We start from the raw sequence: 21,943 nt of genomic DNA, 5'->3' as shown, positions 1-21,943 counted from the left end.
TCTCTCCGGCGCTGCCTCCTCGTTCCCCGCAGGGAAGTGAAACCACCCTGCCCTCCCTCTCCCCTCCCTCCTCCAGAGAGGCCCCGATCCCAACGGGGGGAAGCGAAACCCACAGCAGGATCTTGGAATTTTCCACGGGGGTGTTTTCCCCTAAAACACAGAATTATGGGGTTCTGGGGAGCTGCAGCTCGGGCTGGGGTGAGGGGCTGCTGCTCCAGGGTTTCCCAGGGTGGGAATTCCTTGGCCATGGAAGGAAACATTGGAGCACGGAAGGCTTTGGTGACCACGGTTATTTATTCACCGATAAAAACAAAGAGATTTTTCCCGATTTTAGGAAGGGGGATCCAATTGTAGGAAAGGGGGATCCGATGGTAGAAAAGGGGGATTTGTGAGGATTTGGGATCACAGGGCCGTGCCCTGCTCGGGCGCCTTGGCCTCGCGGGGGTAGAACTCGGCCAGGATGTTTTCGGGGATGCGCTTGAGGAGCTGCTTGGGGAAGATGCGCAGGAGCTGCCAGCCGATGTCCAGCGACTCGAAAATGCTCCGGTTCTCGTAGGGACCTGCCGGCGGAGCGGGGCGCAGGATTTGGGGCTGCTGCAGGGGCTCCCCCAGATCCCAAATCCCCGGTTTAGGGCCGGGGGCTCACCCTGGGAGATGAAGTGCTTCTCGAACTTGTGCAGGAACTCCAGGTAGAGCAGGTCGTCGGCGGACAGGGCCTCCTCGCCCACCACGGCCTTCATGGCCTGCACGTCCTTCCCGATGGCGTAGCAGGCGTACTGCGGGATCCAGGGATTCCACCCATGGATCGGGATGGGCACGGACCCCACAGCCTGGCCGGTGCCACCAAGGGACACTTCCCACCGGCCTGGGTGGCTCAAAGGTCCATCCCAACCTGGCCTTGGGCACTGCCAGGGATCCAGGGGCAGCCACAGCTGCTCTGGGAATTCCAGCCCAGCCCCTGCCCACCCTCCCAGCCAGGAATTCCTTGCCAAGATCCCAGCCCAATCTCCCCTTTGCCAGTGGGAGCCATTCCCTGTGTGCTGTCCCTGCAGGCCTTGTCCTCAGTCCCTCTGCAGCTCTCCTGGAGCCCCTCCAGGGACTCTGAGGATTCCCTGGAATTTTCCCTTCTCCAGGGAAACATTCCCTGCTCTCCCAGCCTGGCTCCAGAATCCTGGAATGGGACCTTAAATCCCATTCCATTCCACCCCCATCCATGTTTAGGAACACCTTCTCCTATCCCAGGTTGCTCCTGTCCAGCCTGGCCTTGGACATTTCAGGGATTTGGGGCAGCCCCAGCATTCCTGGGTGCTGTCACTTTCCCTGGATTTTCCCCACATCCCAATAAAGGCAGCTGAAGATTTGGGATTTAGAACATCCCATGGAGCTCAGTGGGATCCAAGCCTGAATCATCCCAAAATCAGAGCTCCTGTCTGGAATCCCGTGGCCATTCCTGGGGCTCTGAGCTGTTCCCTTCTCCAGGAGAACATTCCCAGCTCTCCCAGCCTGGCTCCAGAGCAGCTCCAGCCCTCAGAGCATCTACAGAACCTCCTCTGGAATTGCTCCAGCAGCTCCACACCCTCCTGAATTTGGGATCTGGGAGCAGGAGCAGCTCCACAGGTGCGATCTCACCTGAGCCTCCCAAGCAGGGACAGGAGGTCCCTGAAGTGACAAACGCCCCCCGAGTGTCCCCAGGCCCTCACCAGCTGGTTGGACACGTCCCCGTGGTCCTTCCTGGTCATTCCCTCTCCGATGGCCGATTTCATCAGCCGGGACAGGGACGGCAGAACGTTGATGGGAGGGTAAATCTGTAGGGTGGGAGCGACCCCAGTGTCCATCCAGCCCTGGGGATCCCCACCCGTACCCCCAGCACCCCCATCCCGGTGTTCCCGGGTGGTTTCCAGCTCCGGTGGATGCTGGGTCCATCCCTGGATCCATCCAGGATCCATCCCTGGAGAGGAGAAGGGGTTTGGGAACGAACCTGGCGGTTGTGGAGCTGCCGGTCCACGTAGATCTGGCCCTCGGTGATGAAACCCGTCAGGTCGGGGATGGGGTGGGTGATGTCTGGGGTGGGGGGACAAAGGGCTTGTGAGACCCCAAAGTGGGGCTGGCAGCTCAGCTGGACACGGGACACCGCTGTGCCACATCTGTGGGGTCACCGGGGCAGCGCAGCCCCCACTGGGGTCAATAGGGGGGTTTGGTGTCACCCCATTACCCCAGGGTGACCCCAAATGGGAGGGGATGGGGTGGTTGGGATGGCACAAAGGGGTTTGGATGTCACCTCCTTGTCCTGGAGCCACCCCAAATGGGAGGGGATGGAGTGGTTGGAATGGCACAGAGGGGTTTGGATGTCACCTCCTTGTCCTGGAGCCACCCCAAATGGGAGCGGATGGGAGTGGATTGGATGGCACAGAGGGGTTTGGGTGTCACCCCATTGCTCCAGAGTGGCCCCAAATGGGAAAGTATGGGGGTGCTTGGGATGGCACGGAGAGGTTTTGGTGTCACCCCCTTGTCCTGGAGCTGGGACCCCAAATGGGAGGGAATGGGATGGTCGGGATGGCACAGAGGGGTTTTGGTGTCACCTTCCTGTTCTGGGGTTGGGGACCCCAAATGGGAGGGGATGGGATGGTTGGGATGGCACAGAGAGGTTTTGGTGGCACTCCCTTGTCCCAGAGCCAGGGACCCCAAAAGGGAAGATATGGGGGTGGCTGGGATGGCACAGAGGGGTTTTGGTGTCACCTCCCTGTCCTGAAACCGAGGACCCCAATCAGGAGGTGTTGAGGGCTTGTTGGGGACATGGGGAAGCCACAGACCTTAAATCACCCCAGCAGCGTCACCACCCCAGGAGCTCCCAAAACCGGGTAAAACCGGAGCAGTTTGGGATTTCCCATCCCTGCGATTTCCCGGAGTGGGGAAATCCCCATCTCCCATGGCATTCCCGTCCCCTCCCGGTATTCCCGGCCCCGCCGTGTCCCGCTGACCGTCGTTGGGCATGGTGAGGATGGGGATCTGGGTGATGGAGCCGTTCCTGCCCTCCACGCGCCCGGCGCGCTCGTAGATGGTGGCCAGGTCCGTGTACATGTAGCCGGGGAAGCCGCGGCGGCCCGGGACCTCCTCCCTGGCTGCTGACACCTGTGGGGTTGGGGCGTCAGAGCACCCCAAACACCCCAAAAACCACGGGAGGCACGAGGGACACGAGTGTCCTGAGCAGCCCAGGTGTGCTAGGGTGCCCCAAGCACCCCAAAAAACGCCAGGAGCTTGGGAACCCCAGGTGTGCTGGGAATTCTGAGCACTCCAGACACCCCAAAAACCCCAAACACCTCAAAACCCCCAGAAACCACGGGAACCCCAGGTGTTCTTGTCACTGTGATCACCCCAAACATCCCAAGGACCCTGGGAACCCCAGATGTCGTTGTGACCCTGAGGACCCCGGGGACCCCAAACACAAGTGTCCTGAGCAGCCCAGACACCCCCAAAAACCCCAGGTGTGCTGCGTATCCCAAACACCCCAAAAAACTCGAGAACTGTGGAAACTCCAGGTATGATGAGGATCCTGAACACCCCAAAAACCCCAAGAAGCTTGGGAACCCCAGGTGTGCTGGGTGCCCCAAGCACCTCAGACACCCCAAACACCCCAAAACTCCCAAACACCCCAAAAATCACGGGAATCCCAGCTGTCCTTGTCACCTCGATCACCCCAAACACCCCAAGGACCCTGGGCTGTCCTTGTCACCCCAAATCCTCCAAGAACTCTGGGACTCCCAGCTGTCCTGGTCACCCTGAGCACCCCAGGTGCCCAAATGACCCTGGGCTGTCCCTTGTCACCCCAAATCCCCCAAGGACCCTGGGACTGCCAGCTGTCCTTGTCACCCTGAGCACCCCAAACTCCCCAAGGACCCTGGGCTGTCCTTGTCACCCCAAATCCTCCAAGAACTCTGGGACCCCCAGCTGTCCTGGTCACCTGAGCGCCCCAAATCCCCCAAGGACCCTGGGCTGTGCTTGTCACCCTGAGCACCCCAAACCTCCCAAGAACCCCAAACACCCCCAGCTGTCCTTGTCACCCAGACCACCTCAAACACCCCAAGGACCCTGGATTGTCCTTGTCATCCTGAGCCCCCCAAACTCTCCAAGGACCCTGGGCTGTCCTTGTCACCCCAAGCCCCCCAAGGACCCTGCGCTGTCCTTGTCACCCCAAACCCCCCAAGGACCCTGTCCTGTCCTTGTCACCCCAAACACCCCAAGGGCCCTGGGACTGCCAGCTGTCCTTGTCACCCTGAGCACCCCAAACACCCCAAGGACCCTGTCCTGTCCTTGTCACCCCAAACACCCCAAGGGCCCTGGGACTGCCAGCTGTCCTTGTCACCCTGAGCACCCCAAACACCCCAAGGACCCTGTCCTGTCCTTGTCACCCCAAACACCCCAAGGGCCCTGGGACTGCCAGCTGTCCTTGTCACCCTGAGCACCCCAAACACCCCAAGGACCCTGTCCTGTCCTTGTCACCCCAAACACCCCAAGGGCCCTGGGACTGCCAGCTGTCCTTGTCACCCTGAGCACCCCAAACACCCCAAGGACCCTGTCCTGTCCTTGTCACCCCAAACACCCCAAGGGCCCTGGGACTGCCAGCTGTCCTTGTCACCCTGAGCACCCCAAACACCCCAAGGACCCTGTCCTGTCCTTGTCACCCCAAACACCCCAAGGGCCCTGGGACTGCCAGCTGTCCTTGTCACCCTGAGCACCCCAAACACCCCAAGGACCCTGTCCTGTCCTTGCCCAGACCCTGCGGCCACCCCGCGCTGACCTCGCGCAGGGCCTCGGCGTAGGAGCTCATGTCGGTCAGGATGACCAGCACGTGCTTCTCGCACTGGTACGCCAGGAACTCGGCCGTGGTCAGCGCCAGCCGCGGCGTGATGATCCTCTCGATCCTGTGGGACACCCCCAATTAGCACAACTGGGTTAATTAGCCCCTGCAGGGCAGGTTTGGGGTGTCAGGAAGGCGTGCAGAGGAGCCCAGCCTGGTGTGGGGTGGGGTCCCCCCAGTGCAGGGGGAATCCCAGAGTTTTTGGGGTCCCCACGCAGGGCGGAGCACTGGGGAATCCCAGGGGGGTCAGAAGAACCTCCCCCAAAAGTCATCTGGGAATTGTGGGGTCCTGGTGGGGAAGAGGGAGAGGGAGGAAAGGGAGGAAGGAGAGGGAGAGGGAAGAAAGGGAAAGGGGAAAGAAGGGAGTGAAGAGAGGGAGAGGGAAAGGAAGGGAGAGGGAAAGGAAGGAGAAGGAAAATGGAGGAGAAAAGAAAGTGGAGGAAAAGAGGGGAGGAGTAAAAGGAGAGAAAAAGAAAAAGAAAAGGAAAATTGAAGGAAATGAAAAGAAAGAGAAGGAAGGAAAAGGGAGAAAGGAGGAGGAGGGAGAAGGGAAAGAAGGAAAAGGAGAAGTAGAAAGGAAAAGAAGGAAGGAAAAGAATAAAAAAAGAAGGAGAAGGAGGGAGAAGAAGGAAAAGAGGGAGAAGGAGAAAGAAGAAGGAGAAAGGAAAAGAAAAAGGAAGGAGAAAATAAGAGAGGAGGGAGAAGGGAAAAAAGGAGAAGGGAAAAAAGGAGAAGGGAAAAAAGGAGAAGGGAAAAAAGGAGAAGGGAAAAAAGGAGAAGGGAAAAAAGGAGAAGGGAAAAAAGGAGAAGGAAGAGGAGGAGGAGGAAGAAAAAGAAGGAGAAAGAAAGAAAGAGAAAAAAGAGGAGGAGGAGGGAGAAAAAAGAATGAGGAGACAAAAGAGGGAGAGAAAAGGAGAAAGGAGGAGGAGGGAGAAGGAGCGAGAAGGAGAGGAAGAGGAGGAGGAGGCAGGGCTGTGCCTCACGTGGGGTCGTTGGCCAGGTTGAGGAAGAGGCACACGTTCTCCATGGAGCCGTTCTGCTCAAAGTCCGACTTGAAGAACCGCGCCGTCTCCATGTTCACCTGTGGCGGGTGGGACACGCGGTCAGCGGGTGGGGACACGGGGACAGGGCGGTTCTGGGGTCACCTGGGATGTCCCATCGTGTCCCTGACTCACCCCCATGGCCGCAAAGACGATGGCAAAGTTGTCCTCGTGGAAATCCACCACATCCTTGGATTTCTTCACCAGCCCGGCCTGGCGGCAGATCTGTGCCGCGATCTGAGGGAGGGGACAGGGACAGGGGTGGCAGCAGGGACACCCCAGAGCGGCCATGACCCCTGTGGAACTGGGACACGGCCCCATGGATTGGGGACCAGCAGGGTGTCCCCCTCTTGCTGCGTCCTGCCTTGCCTATCATCACTCCTGACTGGTCAGGGATGGTTCCCATCTCATCCCACCCCATGGATCCCATCCCATCCCGTCCTGTCCCATCCTGTCCAATCCCATGGATCCCATCCCATCCCATCCCATCCCATCCCATCCCATCCCATCCCATCCCATCCCATCCCATCCCCCTCTGGAATTTCCAGCCCCTCCTGCTCCATCCCACACTTGTGGGGACATCAGAAGGGTCTGGAGCCCCCCAATCCCTGGATTTAGGGTCCCTAAACCAGCCCAGATCCTCCCACACAGCACACAGGGATTGCTGTGCCAACAGGGAAACTGAGGCACGAGCTGACGGCAGCTTCCCAACACCAGGAGCGGGGATCCAACCTTCCCAATCCCTCCATCCTCCTCTTCCCGCAATCCCACCTCGTTGTGGGGCAGCCCAGCGGCAGAGAAGATGGGAATTTTCTGGCCACGGGCGATGCTGTTCATGACGTCGATGGGAGAGATCCCGGTCTGGATCATCTCCTCGGGATAGATGCGCCCGTGGGGGTTGATGGGCTGGCCTGGAGCGGGAAAAGGAGGGGTCATGGAACGGTGGGGTTGGAAGGGGCCTTCAACCCACCCACTCCCACACAGGGACAATTCCCACGATCCCAGGGTGCTCCGAGCCCTGTCCAGCCTGGCCTTGGACACTTCGGGGATGGGGTGAAGAAGGATGCAGGGTTGGTGGCAAAAATTGGGAAGGAAGTTTTGGAGATGAGCAGGGAGCAGCTCTGGGGTGGGACAGGAACCATTCCAGCACTTGGACACGCTCCTGGAGCACCCCAGTGGGGATGGAGGCATGGATGGATGGAGGGATGATGGATGGATGGATGATGGATCCATGGATGATGGATCCATGGATGATGGATCCATGGAGGGATGCAGGGATGTGGTGACACCACAGGGCACAGTGACACCACAGGGCACGCTGTCACCCCAATTCCAGGCCAGCCCCACGCCCCTCCCGCGTTCCCGCAGAGCCGGAGCCGTCACCGTTGATGTCCAGGAAGTCCTCGGCCATCACCGGGGGGCCGCTGTCGATGGGTTTGGCGGAGCCATTGAACACCCGGCCTGTGGGGACACAGGGACTGTCCCTGCCCGAGGCCACCAGCCAGGGGTGGCACCTGCTGGTCCCATGGCCCTGGGACACTGTCCCCATCCCAACCCAGAATGTGCTTCCCACCCCCAGAGGGGACACAGGGACCGGGGGGCTGTGTGGCAGGAAGTGCCACCTGTGGGCTGGGTGACACCACAGCTCCTGTGGCAGGAAGGTGCCAGCACATGGGGACAAGACCCCCATGTCCCCCCAATGTCACCAGACACCTCCATCACCCTGTCCCCATGTCCCCATTCCCACAGCCACCCCCATCACCCTGTCCCTGTGTCCCCATCACCCTGTCACCATCACTCCCATGTTCCCATCATCCTGTCCCCATCACCCTGTCCCCGTGTCCCCATCACCCCCATCCCTGTGTCCCCACGTCCCCATCACCCTGTCACCATCACCCCCATCACCCTGTCCCCCCATGTCCCCCACCCCCATCCCTATGTCCCAATGTCCCCCATCACTCTGTCCCTGTGTCCCCATGTCCCCGTTACCCCATCACCCTGTCCCTGTGTCCCCACATCCCCATCACCCTGTCCCCATGTCCCCAGTCACTCCCCTCTCGCAGTCCCCAGCTCAGTGGGGTGACACCAACCCCCCCAAACCGTCCCCAGGGAGGGGACACGGCCTCACCGCTCCCTGTCGATGTCACCTCCCTGCAGTGGGGACACCTTCCACTGTGCCAGGTGGCTTCAAGCGCTGTCCAGCCTGGCCTGGGACACTGCCAGGGATGGGGTGGCACCGCCACCCAGCTCAGTGGGGTGACACCAACCCCCCCAAACCGTCCCCAGGGAGGGGACACGGCCTCACCGCTCCCTCTCAGCCTCATCGACCGCCTCGGAGCCGCGGTGGCATCGATCGCGACAAAGCCACGGTTCCCTGACCTCGCCTCCCTGGCTGCCGCCCCCTCCCCGCCCCCCCTGCCCCCCACGGGACACGGTGGCGGTGCGGGGACACGTCAGCGGTGTCACAGCGCATCAGGGTGATGGCAGCGCCGAGCGCCGAGCACGAAAGGTCAGCGGCCACGGCAGCGGCGACTCCCGGGGGACACCGAGAGCGGGAGGGGGGCGACACCGGGGGGGCTGCCCCGCCCCCTGCCCTTTGCGGGACGGGAGGGCGGCGGACACGCGGCCCCGTGGGTGGGGGGGACAGCGCAGGGACAGGGCCACCCCCCGACCCGACCCCGAGTGACCGCCGGGGGGGTTTGGGGGGTTCGGGTGACACCTCCAGGGTCGCGATGCCACCTCCAGGGACGCGGTGCCACCTCACCTGGACTCCTTTCCCCGCCCACCCCACGCGTTTCCCGGGATCAGCACACACAGGACGCGAGGACGGGTCCCGCCCTGTCCCACGTGGCTGTCACAGCTCGGGGGTGACCCAGGGACGTTCTCAGCCCCAGAGCTGAACCCCAAACCCCCCAGATTTCGGTGCCAGCCGTGCCCCGAGCCGTGCCCGCGCTCACCCAGCATGTCCTCGGACACCGGCGTGCGCAGGATGTCCCCCGTGAACTCGCACGTTGTCGCCTTGGCATCGATGCCCGAGGTGCCCTCAAACACCTGCGGAGTGCCCGGAGAGGGCAATTAACGAGGATTAATTAAGGATTTGGGGGGCGTGACGTGACCCGCGCTCACCCCAACCCCCCGGGAGGGGACATAAAAGAGGGGACAAGATTTGGGGTTAAAAACCCTTCTTGAGGGGCTTTGGGGGGATCTTTTTTTTTGGGGTGGACCGTGAATGCCGCACCCGCGGGAAAAGCCTTTTGATCCAGATCATATTTGACATCATTCGCGTTAATTAACCCCCGGCTCGCCGCTTTAATTAGAGCCGGGTGGCCCCTGGGAGCAGGGGGATCTGGGGACGGTGACAGGTGACACTCGGAGCCCCCCAGGTGGGTGCGGGGGCTGCGGGTCACTCCCAACAACGCTGAGGCGGCAAAAATCCCCTTTTCTCCCTTTTTTCCCTTCCTTTTATCCCTTTCCCCCCCTTTTTTTCCCCCTGCCCGAGCCTGACTCCCTAATAGGATTAAAAGGGCATCCCCGAGGCACAGGTGGCATCAGAGCGGCGATTTTGGGGCAGCTGCGCGACCCCCCCTGGGGGGAGCTGGGGGGGATCCGGGCTAATTAGGAGGGGTTTGACCCCAAACAGCCCCAGGGCTGGTGGCTTTGGGGACACCCCGGCAGCCCCTGGCATCACAGTGTTGGCAGCTTTGGAGACACCCCGGCAGCCCCCGATACCCCAGGGTTGGTGGCTTTGGGGACACCCTGGCAGCCCCCGATACCCCAGGGTTGGTGGCTTTGGGGACACCCCGGCGGCCCCTGCGGTCACAGGGCTGGTGGCTTCGGGGGGTGGTGGCAGCGCGGTCCTGGGATGGAGCCGGAGGGGTCAGTGTGGGGTTGTGGGGTGAGGGAGTGGGACACGGCCTGTCCCAGGCCACCCCTGGCCATCCCAGGACATTGTCACCTGTCCCAGGACCCATCCCAGGCCACCCCTGGCCATCCCAGGACATCGTCACCTGTCCCAGGACCCATCCCAGGCCACCCCTGGCCATCCCAGGACACCAGTCCCGCCTCTTAAGAGCACAGGGACACGAGCCCGACAGCCACCACTGGAGGGGGACAGAGCCACGGGACAGAGCCCTGGGACAAGGACCCGGGACAGGGACAGAACTCCTTGACAGAGCCCGGAACGGGGACCCAGGACAGGGACCCGGGAGAGGGACAGAACTCCGGGACAGAGCTGGGGACAGGGAGCGAGACAGAGCCCGGACACAGCTCAGGGACAGAACCCCGGGACAGGGACCCGGGACAGAGCCCGGGGACAGAGCCCGGGCGCAAACCAAAAGTCCCGGGTCGCCACGCCCCCGCGGTGTCGCCGTGTCCCCGCGCTCACCTGCACGATGGCCTTGGCGCCCATCACCTCCAGCACCTGCCCGCTGCGGGTGGTGCCGTTGGGCAGGGTGAAGTTCACGATCTCGGCGTACTGGGCGAACTGTGGGGACAGCGACACGGCCAAATGGGGTGGCGGTGTCCCCTCTGTCCCCTCAGCCCGCCCCTCTCCCCCCAGCCCCGCCTGCTCCGCTGGTGCTGCCTCAGTTTCCCCTTCTTTGGTCCTGAAGCCACCAAACTGTGAGCGGGGGTGACACCGGGCAGCAAAGGGGTGGCGCGGGGGGTGGTGGCACTGCCTGTCCCTGTCGCTGTCCCATCCTGGAGCTGCCCCCGGGCTGTGGCACTGCTCCGTGCCTCAGTTTCCCCGATGTCGAGGGGATTTTCAGCTCCTGAGTAGGTGACAACCAACGCTGTCCCAGCCAGAGCCACCAGGCTGCCACCACCCCCAAGGCAGAGGTGTCCCCATGAGGCACGAGTGGCACTCGTGGGACACCGCGGGGCCACATCCTGCTCTGGGGACAGTGGCCGATGTCGCTGCTGCCCAGCACGCTCAGGGCTCTCCTCCTCCTTTGATTGGGCTGATTAATTAATAAATGACAGGGCCATGGAAACGCGACACCGGGTGACAAAAGCCCTCCGGGGGTCACACAGGTGTCCCCAGCCCAGCCAGAAGAGCGGGCAGCAGGGACAGGGAGGGTGACAGCAAGGGGACACGGGGGTTGTGGGGTGGCCCCGCTCAGAGCAGGGTCCCCGGGGGAGATGGGGCTTGGGCAGGGGACAGGGGACAGATCTGGGAAAGGGGACAGGGGACAAGGGACAGAGGACAGAGCTGGGCAGGGGGACAAGGGACAGAGCTGGAAAAGGGGACACGGGACAAAGGACAGAGCTTGGAAAGGGGACAGGGGATGGGGATAGGTGACAAGGGACAGAAAGAAAAAGCTTGGTCAGGGACACAGGGGACAGGGCACAAGGACACAGGGGACAGGAGCTGAGCTCGGGCAGGGACACGGGACTTGGGGGACAGGGTCCCCGGACCGAGCACACACATGTCCCACGGGATGTCCCCCGTGTCCCCAGCGTCCCCCGTGTCGGCGCACACGCCACCAGCACGGGGATACGGGGACATGGGGACACGGGGAGAGGGGGACAGGAGGACACGGGACGCGCCACCCGCGCGTGCAGCGGGGACAGGGCTCTGCTGCCGAGCGTGTCCAGAGGAGGGAGCTCGGACCCCGGAGAGGAGGGGACAGCCCAGGGGACAGGGGGGATGGCACAGTGACAGGGGACAGCCCAGGGGACAGGAGGGATGGCACAGGGACAGGGGACAGCCCAGGGGACAGGAGGGATGGCACAGGGAAAGGGGACAGCCCAGGGGACAGAGGACAAGAGATGGAGAAGAAGGGACTGGGTCAACCCAAGGGACAGGAGGGAGGGGACAGAGGACAGGCGACAGGGATTGGGGACACACTCCCCCCATTGCACCCTCAGCACTGGGGTCCCCACACAGCCGCAGGTGCCACCGCCAAGCTGTCCCCATGCCACCCCAGGGTCCTACCTTGACGTTGTCCAGCACCACCAGGGGCCCGTTGACACCGCACACTGTCCTGTAGGCTGGGGGAGGGGACACCGTCGGTCCCCAGAGCCACGGGGCCACCCGGGCGGTGCCACCCCTACACCCTGTCCCTTCCTGTGTTCCTTTCCCCGTCCCGGTGACACCCCAAGTGACCAGCGGTGGCCCAGCTGGACACTCCGTCCTGCAGGGAATGTCACTCGGTGGTGGCTTCCTGCCAGGGCACTCAGGGGTTGTGTCACCTTCTGGTGTTGTCGCCACGTGCCCCGCAGGGATGTCACCGCTGGGAATGCCACCAGGGCCAGCAGGGAAGTGTCCCCTTGTCCCCTCCCTGTCGCGCCCTGCCCGAGCATCCTGCCTGGCCCGGTGGGATGCGGGGACACTTCCCAAAGACCCCGCGGTGGCCCTGGGGACACCCCGGGGGTGACATTGGGGCGGGAAAAGGAGGGTGTGACTCCGCGGGGACAACCCTGGGACAGGCGGTGACAAACGGGGATGAACACAGGGAGAGACAGCAGATCCCAGGAATTCCGGGACTGGAATGGGATTCCGGGAATAATTGGATTTGGATTGGATCCGGGAATGCCAGGGATTGGGATGGGATCCTGGGAATGCCGGGGTTGGAATGGGATCCTGGGAATAATGTGATTGGGATTGGATCGTGGGAATGCCGGGATTGGGATCAACTCCTGGGAGCGACTGGACTGCGATGGGATCCCGGGACTGCCAGGATTGGGATCGGCTCCTGGGACTGCCAGGATTGGGATCAGCTCCTGGGAACACCGGGTTTAGGATCGTCTCCCGGGAGCGCCGGGGTTTGGGATCGGATCCCAGGACTGCCAGGACTGGGATCAGCTCCCGGGACTTCCAGGACTGGGATCAGCTCCTGGGAACGCCAGCGTTTAGGATCGGCTCCAGGGAATTCCAGGACTGGGATCAGCTGCCGCGAGAGCCGGGTTTGGGATCAATTCCCGGGAATACAGCTCTGGAATCTGCTGTGGGTTTGCTCCAGCAGCTCCACACCCTCCTGAATTTGGGATCCAGGAGCTGGAGCAGCTCTGCAGGTGAGATCTCACCTGAGTGGAGCACAGGGACAGAATTCCCACCTTTCCCAGGGCTGCCCCCAGTCCTTTCCCCTCCAGCCTGGATTTGTGCCCCATCCCAGCTTCTCCCGCCCTTGGCCTTGCAGAGCCTCACGAGGTTCTCCCAGCCCCACTCCAGGAGCTAATTAGCTAATTAGCCCTCTCTGCCCTTCCCCAATTAGGGCCGGCTCCTGCTGCTCTCCCATTCAGCCTCCAGAGGGGCCGGCACACCAGGAGCCCCCTCCCCGCCTTTTGTCCCCTTTATTCCCAAAGTGACCATCCGGCCTTTTATTCCCATTCCCGCTCCCTCCCAAAGCTCTCCCACTTCCCTTCCCCCGGCGGGAGTTGCTGGAATTTTTTTCTTCTCCCCCTTGACAGCCCCGGAGCCCCCTGGGTGGGACAGGGACACTGGGAGTGTCACTTGTCCCGGTACGGGGTGTCCAACATGGTCCCAGTGGCTGCCACTCCCCTGGGGACATTCCTGCTGCCCTCTGACCCCACTGGGATGGCTCTTCCCACTGGGAATGTGGGAGCCTCTGGCAATGCTGATGTCACTAGGGGTGACATCAGATCATCGGCCAAGCTCATGGATGATATGGAAATCCATCCATCCATCCCTCCATCCATCCATCCATCCACATCCTTCATCCATCCATCATCCATCCATCCATCCATCCATGGGCAGGGACCTCTGGACATCACAGACTCCTGGACTGGTTTGGGTTGGGAGGGGTCTCAAATCCCACCCATTTCCATCCAGGGATCCTCCCACCATCCCAGGCTGCTCCCAATCCCAGCGTCCAGCCTGGCCTTGGACATTCCCGGGATCATTCCAGCCCCTGATCCATGCCTGGCTCTGGGATGTTCTGTCGGGACAGAGGGGGAAATCATGACAGCAACGCCATGGGACAGCCTGGAAAGGGATCGGGATGGGGAGAGAGGAGGAGGAGGAGGAGAAAAAGGAAAAGAAGGAAAAGAATAAGAACGAGGAGGAAGAGGAGAAGGTGGAGATGAAGGAGGAGAATAAAAAGGAGAAGAGGAAGAAGAAGAAAAAGAAGAAGAGGAGGAGCAGAAGAGGAAGAGGAGGAGCAGGAGAAGAGGAAGAAGGGGAAGATGAAGAAGAAGAAGAAAAGGAAGAGGAAGATGAGGAGAAGGAGAAGGACACGAAAGAGGACAAGAAGTGGAAGAAGAGGAGAAAAAGAAGACGAGGGAGGAGGAAGAGGTGGAGAAGATGAGGAAGGATGAGAAAGAGCAGGAGAAGAAGAGAACGAAGACGAAGAAGGAGGAGAAGGAGAAGAGGAGGAGGAAGAGGAGGAGAAGAACAAGAGGAAGAAGAGGAGGAAGAGGAAGAAGAGGAGGAGGAGAAGAACAAGAGGGGAAGGAAGAGAAGGCAGAGAAGAACAAGAAGAGGAGGAGGAGGAGGAAGAGAAGGGGAGAAGGAAGAGAAGGAGAAGAACAAGAAGAGGAGGAGGAAGAGGAGGAGGAAGGCCGAGAAGCGCAGGGGGAGCACCGGAAAGCCCCAGCAGCGATAATGAAGCCGCAGCCGCGGCAGCCGCGGGCTGGGTGGGCTGCGGCCGCCTGCCGGGGGGCGGGGGGCGGGGGGAGAGGGGCCGAGGGAAAAGCAAAGTCTTTCAACCTGGCCTTTCCACACCCCCAGCCCCAAATTCACAGCTGCTGTCACATGCGATCTCCGTCAGCGCTGACACTCACGCACTGCTGACCAGCGCGGCCGCCGCGCGGGGGGGACCGCGGCCCCCGGTGACAAAGGGGACCCGACCCGGCTCCACCCGCCGCTAATTGCTCCCGCTCGCCCGCCCTGCCCTCCGCAGCCCCCGCCGCCCCTCCCAGCCCCCCGGCACGTAGGGCTCGGCTGCAAAGTGCGCCGGGGGCTCGCTGCCACCTCCGAGGGGGTCTTGGGGCCGGGGAATGGCTGGGGTGGGAAGGGAGGTTAAGGGTCGTCCTGTTCTGCCAGATCTGGTGGATCCAAGCCCATCCAGCCTGGCCTTGGGCGCTTCCGGGGGTCCAGGGGCAGCCACAGCATGTCTGGGAATTCTATCCTAGCCTCTCCTCATCCTCACAGGGAGGAATTGCTTCCCCAAATCCCACCCCAATCGCCCCTTTCCCAGTGGGAAGCCATTCCCCTTTTTTGTCACCTCATCCTCTGGGTCGGGTGTGCAGTGAGTGAAACTCAACCCCCGCCCCAAATTCCAGAGCTGGGAAGGGAAGGGGACACCTGGAGCAGAGATGGGAAGCAGGAGGGATAAACAGCCCCCAAATCTCCAGTCCCAGAGCAAAGCCGTGGATGCAGCGCTGCCCCAGCAGGTCCAGAGCTGGTCCTGAGCCACCCTGGGACACAGGGAGGGTCCCCGGTGTCCCCCAGGGCACAGAGGGGGGACCCCAGCCCTGGCACCCCTCGGCAGGGGCAGGGGGGGGCAGAGGGTGCTGGGCACCAGGCTCTGGATGGGGCTGGATGCATCCCCATCCCTGGCAGTGTCCGAGGGACAGGGACGGGACTTGGAGCAGCCTGGCACAGTGGGAGGGGTCCCTTGGGGTGGCACTGGGTGGGATTTAAACTCCCTCTCAACCCAAAATCCAGGATTTTCAGGATCCCAGTAATGCCTAATTTCCAGAACCCATCCCACAAATCCACCCCCGCCTTTTCCTGCTCCAACTCCTCCTCCCAATCCCTCTCACCCCCGAGCCCACCCTGGGACTTTTCCGACAATCCCTAAGTGACCGCTTCCCCCCCGCTCCCCGCCCCGGCCGGCCCTGGTCGCCTCCTCAACCTGCCCATTGTGCCATGTGTCACTTTGTGCCGCGCTGTCAACCCCGCGGGGCTGGCCCGGGGCTGGCAGGGGCCGTGAAAAGCCCGGCGGGGGGTCACACTCTATGCCACTAATTAGGGCCCGGCGGCCGCGGGTTCCCAGACACACCTGCACAGTCATGTGGGGGCAGCCGGAGAAAAGGCGGCCCCAGCCAAGCGTGAAGGGGGGGCAGGAGAACTTGGAGAAAAAAAAAAAAAGGAAAAAAAAAAAAAAAAAAAAGAAAAAAAAAGAGGAAAATTCAATCGTCGGGCTCGCTGTGGGTTTTGCTGGCGGAAAAAAACAGGGAGGGAGGAGAGAGGAGGGGAGGGATCCTAAAGGATGTGGGACCAAGGGCGGGGGGTTGTTGTAGGGCAGTGGGGTCACAGCCCCCCAGGGCAGGGTGGGCAAGGGTTGGGAGTGTCCCTGGATGCTCCTCTGCTCCTGCCCGTGTCCCAAACGGCACCAGGAACACATCCCAAAGACCCTGCGCCTGGAGCAGGAGAGGTGTCAGGGATAACAGGGACAGCTGGGACGGGGCAGTGACCCGCCAAAATCACTGCTGGGCTGGGGCTGCACAGACAAATTGGGTGTGCTGCCTCCTGCGCTGTCCATCTGTCTGTCCAATCATGGATCCATCCATCCATCCATCCATAGATCCATCCATCCATCCATCCATAGATCCATGTATCCATCCATCCATCCTCCATCATCCATCCATCCATCCATCCATCCATCCATCCATCATCCATCCCTGCCCATCCCAGTTCTCCCAGTTCCAGGCACTGGGGACAGTGACATTACTCTGGTGCCCAGCACCACTCTGGGACCCCAAACTGGGAACCTGAACTGGGACCCCAGACTTGGACCCTAAAGTGTAACTCTTAACTGGGACCCCAAACTGGAACCCCGAGCTGGGACAGCAAGCTAGGACTCCAAACTGGGACCCTAAATCGGGGGCATAAACTGGGATCCTGAACTGGGATCCCAAACTGGAACCCTTAACTGGGACCCCAAACTGTGACCCCAAGCTGGGATGGCAAGCTAGGACTCCAAACTGGGACCCTGAACTAGGATCCCAAACTGGGACCCTAAACTGGGATCCCAAACTGGTACCCCAAACTGGGACCCCAAACTGGGGGAACCCTGCACTCCCATGAGCTCAGGCGCCCACAGCCCCACACTGTCCCTCTCCCATATCCAGAGATGTCCCCACCCCTCCGAATGTCACCGCCAGGTCCCCTCCAGCCGTGCCACCCCCCTCTGTCCCTCCTGCCACCTCTGCTGTCACCTCCCAGAACACTTTGGGGTGCGGGGACCCGCCTCCAGCTGCCCACCTGCGTGCCAGGGACACCCCGGGGACAGGACTTTGTCACCGCCTGGGTGGCGGTGCCGGGCTGGGCACAGGAGGGGGACAAAGGCGTCCCTCGAGGGGACAAACGCGACCAGCGGGAAGAAATGGGAGCGGTTTTTCCTGGCAAAGGGACACGCGGGTGACACCCGAGCCAAGGGCTGGCGCTCCGCCAGGTGACCCGGGCAGGAGTCACCCGCGGGTGGCCGCTGTTGACAGCAAACACGGCGGGTGGCCGGGCAGGGCCAGCTCGGCTCGGGAGGGACCGGAGCCACCCGGTTGGGGACGAGGGGAGGTGACATCCCAAAGAGGTGGCTTCTGAACTGCCCGGCCCCGGCAGCGAAGGCACAAAGGTCACAACGGACGCCCTTGGTGACAGCGGGGGCTTGGGGACAAGGTGACAGGGGGATCGTCCAGCCCCGTGTGGCGCTGGCACGGTGCCAGGTGTCCCGATGTCGCCGTGGGATGTGGACACAGCGGGAAGGGCGCCCCGGCACCTCTGGGGTGTCACCACGGCGCCTCACAGGTGTCCCCAGGGTGGGGACACCTTCCCCAGTCCTTGTGGGTGCGGTCCCCAGGAGGGGACACCCCCGCAGCCCCACACTGTCACCCTGGCCCCCGAGAGACACACGTGGCCCCTATGCCACCCTGCCTGTCGCAGTGCCACCCAGCTGTCCCCTCCTGAGCCAGTGTCACCCGCCCATCCATCCCTGCCATCCCTGCCTGTCCCAGTGCCACCCACCCGTCCCTGTCACCCCTGCCTGCCCCAGTGTCACACACCTGTCCCTGTACCGGCTCCAGCGCCACCCACGCACTCCTGCCCGGTGTCACCCCCTCGTCCCTGCCACCACTGCTCGGGGACAGAGGGATGTCCCTCCCCTCCCCGGGGTCCCCCCTCGGTGTCCCCGTGTCCCCCACTCACTCAGCCGGGGGTTGCTGTGGAAGTCGCTGGTCACGGCCAGCCCGTGCTCGCGGGCGGCCGCCAGCTCTGTCGCCGCTGCTGTCACCTTGGTGGCGGCCATGGCCCTGTCCCTGTCCCTGTCCTTGTCCCCGTCACGGTCCCGGTCCCGCCGGGCAGGGCACGGCAGCGCCCCGGCTTTTGTAGCCCCGGCCCGGCCCCCGCCGGTCCCGCCCGCGACACCGGCAGCAAAGGTGACACCGCAGACACGGGTGACACCGGAGACACGGGTGACACCGGAGACACAGGTGACACCGGAGACACAGGTGGCACCGTGTTGGCTGTAAACAGCGGGAGGGAGCGGCCGGAGGCGGGATCGCGGGAGCCGGGATGGGGGCAGGGAACGGGAATGGGAACGGGATAGGGATGGGGAATGGGAACGGGAACGGGAAGGGGAACGGGAATAGGAATGGGAACGGGAATGGGAATGGGAGTAGGAGTGAGAGTGGGATGGGGAATGGGATAAGGGATAAGGCACAGAGATAGGGATAGGGATGTAGATAAGGGATAGGGATAGGGATAAGGATAGGGATAGGGATAGGGATAGGGATGTAGATAAGGGATAGGGATAGGGATAAGGATAGGGATAGGGATAGGGATAGGGATGTAGATAAGGGATAGGGATAGGGATAAGGATAGGGATAGGGATAGGGATAGGGATGTAGATAAGGGATAGGGATAGGGATAAGGATAGGGATAGGGATAGGGATAGGGATGTAGATAAGGGATAGGGATAAGGGAATGGGATAATGGATAGGGATAGGGACAGGGATGTAGATAAGGGATATGGATAAGGGATAGGGATAAGGGAATGGGATAGGAAAAGGGACAGGGATAAGGGAATGGGATGTAGATAAGGGATTGGGATAGGGATAGGGATAGGGATGTAGATAAGGGATGTGGATAAGGGGTAGGGATAAGGGATGTAGATAAGGGATGTGGATAAGGGGTAGGGATAAGGGAATGGGATAGGCACAGGGACAGGGATAAGGGAATGGGATAGGAAAAGGGACAGGGATAAGGGAATGGGATGTAGATAAGGGATGTGGATAAGGGGTAGGGATAAGGGAATGGGATAGGAAAAGGGACAGGGGTAAGGGATTGGGATATGGGATAGGGATTGGGATAGGGATAAGGGAATGGGATAGGAAAAGGGACAGGGATAAGGGAATGGGATGTAGATAAGGGATTGGGATAGGGATAGGGATAGGGATAGAGATGGGGATGTGGCTAAGGGATAGGGATAGGGACTGGAATAGGGATAGTCGATGGGGTAGGGATGCGGGTAAGGAATAAGAATAGGGAAAAGGGGTAGGTGTAGCGATAGCGGGATAGGGATAAGGGATAGGGAGAGGAATTGGGATATTCCTGCTCCTCAGCAGAGATAAGGGACATGAGATAGGGAATGAGATAAAGGATAAAGGCTAGGGAGAGGGAAAAGGAGAGGAATGGGGATAAGGAATAGAAATGGGAAAAGGGATAGGGATAAGGGGTTGGGATAGGGATAAGGGATAGTGATAGGGGATGGGGGTCGGGGTAGGGATAAAGGGTAAGGAAAAATGGGATAAAAAATTGGGAAATAGGAAAAATAGGGATAAGGGATTGGGATAAGGAATAAGCAGAGGGAACAAGGGGTGCACGGTTTGTCAGGGGCTCTGAGGACACAGCAGAGCGGGCAATGGTGGCCTTAGAAATGTCACCCTGCGATGTCACCCACGGGGCCAATGACACTCGGAGCGGGGGGCGGGGGCGCCCACAGGCGATGGAGGATGAGGAGGAGGCGGAAGGAGGCAGGACGTGACTTTTATTAACATTAGAAACCATAAACCCCCACATTTTTCCTTAAAATTTGACATCCAGTTGTTGGTTTTCCAGTCATCCCAGTCTGGAGGAGCCCTTGGCATCGAATGGGACAAACCGGGCGTGTCCCCAAGCTGTCCCCGACCCCCGCGACAGCTTCGCTTTGGAGAAAGGAGCTTTGGAAAATCTTTGGGATTTGGGACTTTTGGAGTTAAACGGGCGAAAGGAGCAGCGCTGGGATTCCCGAGGATCTTTCAGGATCACCGGAGCAGGCAGGAAAACCCCGAGGATATTCCCAACCCCACATTCCCAAATGCAACCCGGGCTTTGTGGAATTTCCCGGCTTGGAAAATCCCTAAATCCCCGTTGGAGTGGGGCTGGGAAAAGGGAAAAGCAAAATCCAAGCGAGGCCCGGCTTGGGGTTGGGGACAGAATTCCAGAGGCGGGGACACGGCCACTTCCCTGTCCTGGCTCCACCTGGATCGGGAAGAGGCGGGATCGACATCAATTATAGGGTTAGGGGATGAGCGGAGGAAAAATCCCAAATATCGCTGGAGCAATTCCAGGCGAATCGTGCCAGAATTGGAGGGAGGGAGGGACAGGCAGGATTGTCACTTGTCACCTGTCCCTGCCTCAGTTTCCCCGCCCGAGCCGTCCCCTTAAAACGCTTCAAAGGGAGAAATAACAATTCCCTAAAAACGGGGAAAATGAAAAAAAAAAAAAAAATGACGGAAAGTTTCTCATAAAATCTTTTATTTTAAATATTTCCCTGCAAAATCCTGGGAATTCGGGGGCCCGGGGATGTGGCCCCATGGAGAGCAGCAGCCCGGGGGTGGGGGAGAAGGGGATGCTCAGTGTTAATTATCATTATTAATTAATGAATTGATTAATTAATCAACAGCAGCGGGTTTGGGCGTGTGGGGGGAGCCCCCAGGGCAGGGCCTGGGTGTGGGGAGGGGGCTCGGGGTGTCCCCCTGGGCCTGGCACAGCCGTGTCCCTGCAGGGGGGGTGGCACTGCGGGGTGGTGACACCGCAGGGTGTCCCGGCGAGGTGGTGACACCGTGGGGTACCTCGTGGTGACACCCCAGGGTGTCCTGGCGAGGTGGTGACACTCCAGGACACCTGGACAAGGTGATGCCACCGCAGGGTGTCCCGGCGAGGTGACACTCACACCCCCCCAGCAGCTGCCCCTGTCCCCAAGGGCCACCTCCTGCAAAGTCCCCCTGGTCCCCAAGCCCACCCTCACCCGAGTGGAAGCCACTGTCACCCGCTGGGACCTGGGAGGGGACCCTGGCTGTGACAAGTGACAAGGGGGGTGTGGCGGGTGCCAGTGTCAGCGCGGGGTCACCGCGGTGCCACCCCAGGGTGGTCTGGGGGTGCTGCTGGACCTGCCCCGCCCCAGAGCGGCAGATGCCACTGTCACCGCTGTCCCCAGGTGTCACCCAGCGGGGTGGGACTGTGACCCACAGCCCCTCGGGGGGATCCCTGCGGGGTCGGCCAGGCTGGGGCGGCCCCAAAAAGGGACGGGGCGGCCCCAAAAAGGGACAGGGCTGTGCTCGGGCTCGGCAGGAGCCTGCGGGTGGCGGCAGCAGCTGGTTCCCAGCACGGCGACAACCGGGGACACCACCCAGGCCACCGCAGCCGCCCTCGGAGGACAAACACCCCCCGGGAGCAGCGCCGGGAACCTGCGGTCACCGCGGGGACCTCAGCCCGGCGCAGGCGGGGAAACTGAGGCACGGCGCTTCCCCGAGGACACCGCGGGGACAGAGCCCGGTGCCAGCTCGCGCTGTCCCTTTTGTCCCCCCGGAAGAGACACCCGGGCCAGCGCCACCCCCCGCTGCTCCTGTCCCCGCCCGCCGGTACCTGGAGCGGGGCTTTGGGGCAGCGCCGGTGACAGCGACACCCCGGAGTGTCACCAGCTCAACCCTGGTGACACCCGCGCCACCACCGGCCAGGGGGGAGCTGCCATTCCCGGGGGCGCACATTCCCAGCGGGAATTCCCAGGTGGAGGGGACGATCTGGGCTTGGGGTGGCGGGGGGGAGGTGACGCTTTTTGACACTGTTTTTTTTTTTTGGGGGGGGGGGGGTTTTTTTAGGGGGTTTGTT

At 61.5% G+C, this 21,943-nt stretch overlaps 1 protein-coding gene across 1 annotated transcript; it reads right to left on the bottom strand.

Annotated features, from left to right (window-relative positions):
- Positions 1-290: 290 nt before the first annotated feature.
- On the bottom strand, positions 291-18,298 carry ATP6V1B1 (ATPase H+ transporting V1 subunit B1). Its single transcript, XM_041464606.1, has 14 exons — positions 18,002-18,298; positions 11,831-11,886; positions 10,280-10,378; positions 8,853-8,946; positions 7,279-7,356; positions 6,667-6,806; positions 6,031-6,132; positions 5,839-5,936; positions 4,796-4,919; positions 2,979-3,129; positions 1,979-2,061; positions 1,701-1,805; positions 647-776; positions 291-560 (listed from the first exon to the last, which is right to left on the bottom strand). Exons 1-14 carry the CDS (start codon positions 18,099-18,101, stop codon positions 403-405), a joined length of 1,518 nt encoding a protein of 505 aa, XP_041320540.1. The 5' UTR covers positions 18,102-18,298; the 3' UTR covers positions 291-402.
- Positions 18,299-21,943: the final 3,645 nt, after the last annotated feature.

Source organism: Pyrgilauda ruficollis, unplaced genomic scaffold (assembly GCF_017590135.1).
Source record: "Pyrgilauda ruficollis isolate IOZ18807 unplaced genomic scaffold, ASM1759013v1 scaffold181, whole genome shotgun sequence".
In the NCBI taxonomy this organism is placed as follows: domain Eukaryota; kingdom Metazoa; phylum Chordata; class Aves; order Passeriformes; family Passeridae; genus Pyrgilauda; species Pyrgilauda ruficollis.
This window is presented reverse-complemented; position numbering and strand designations above follow the sequence as displayed.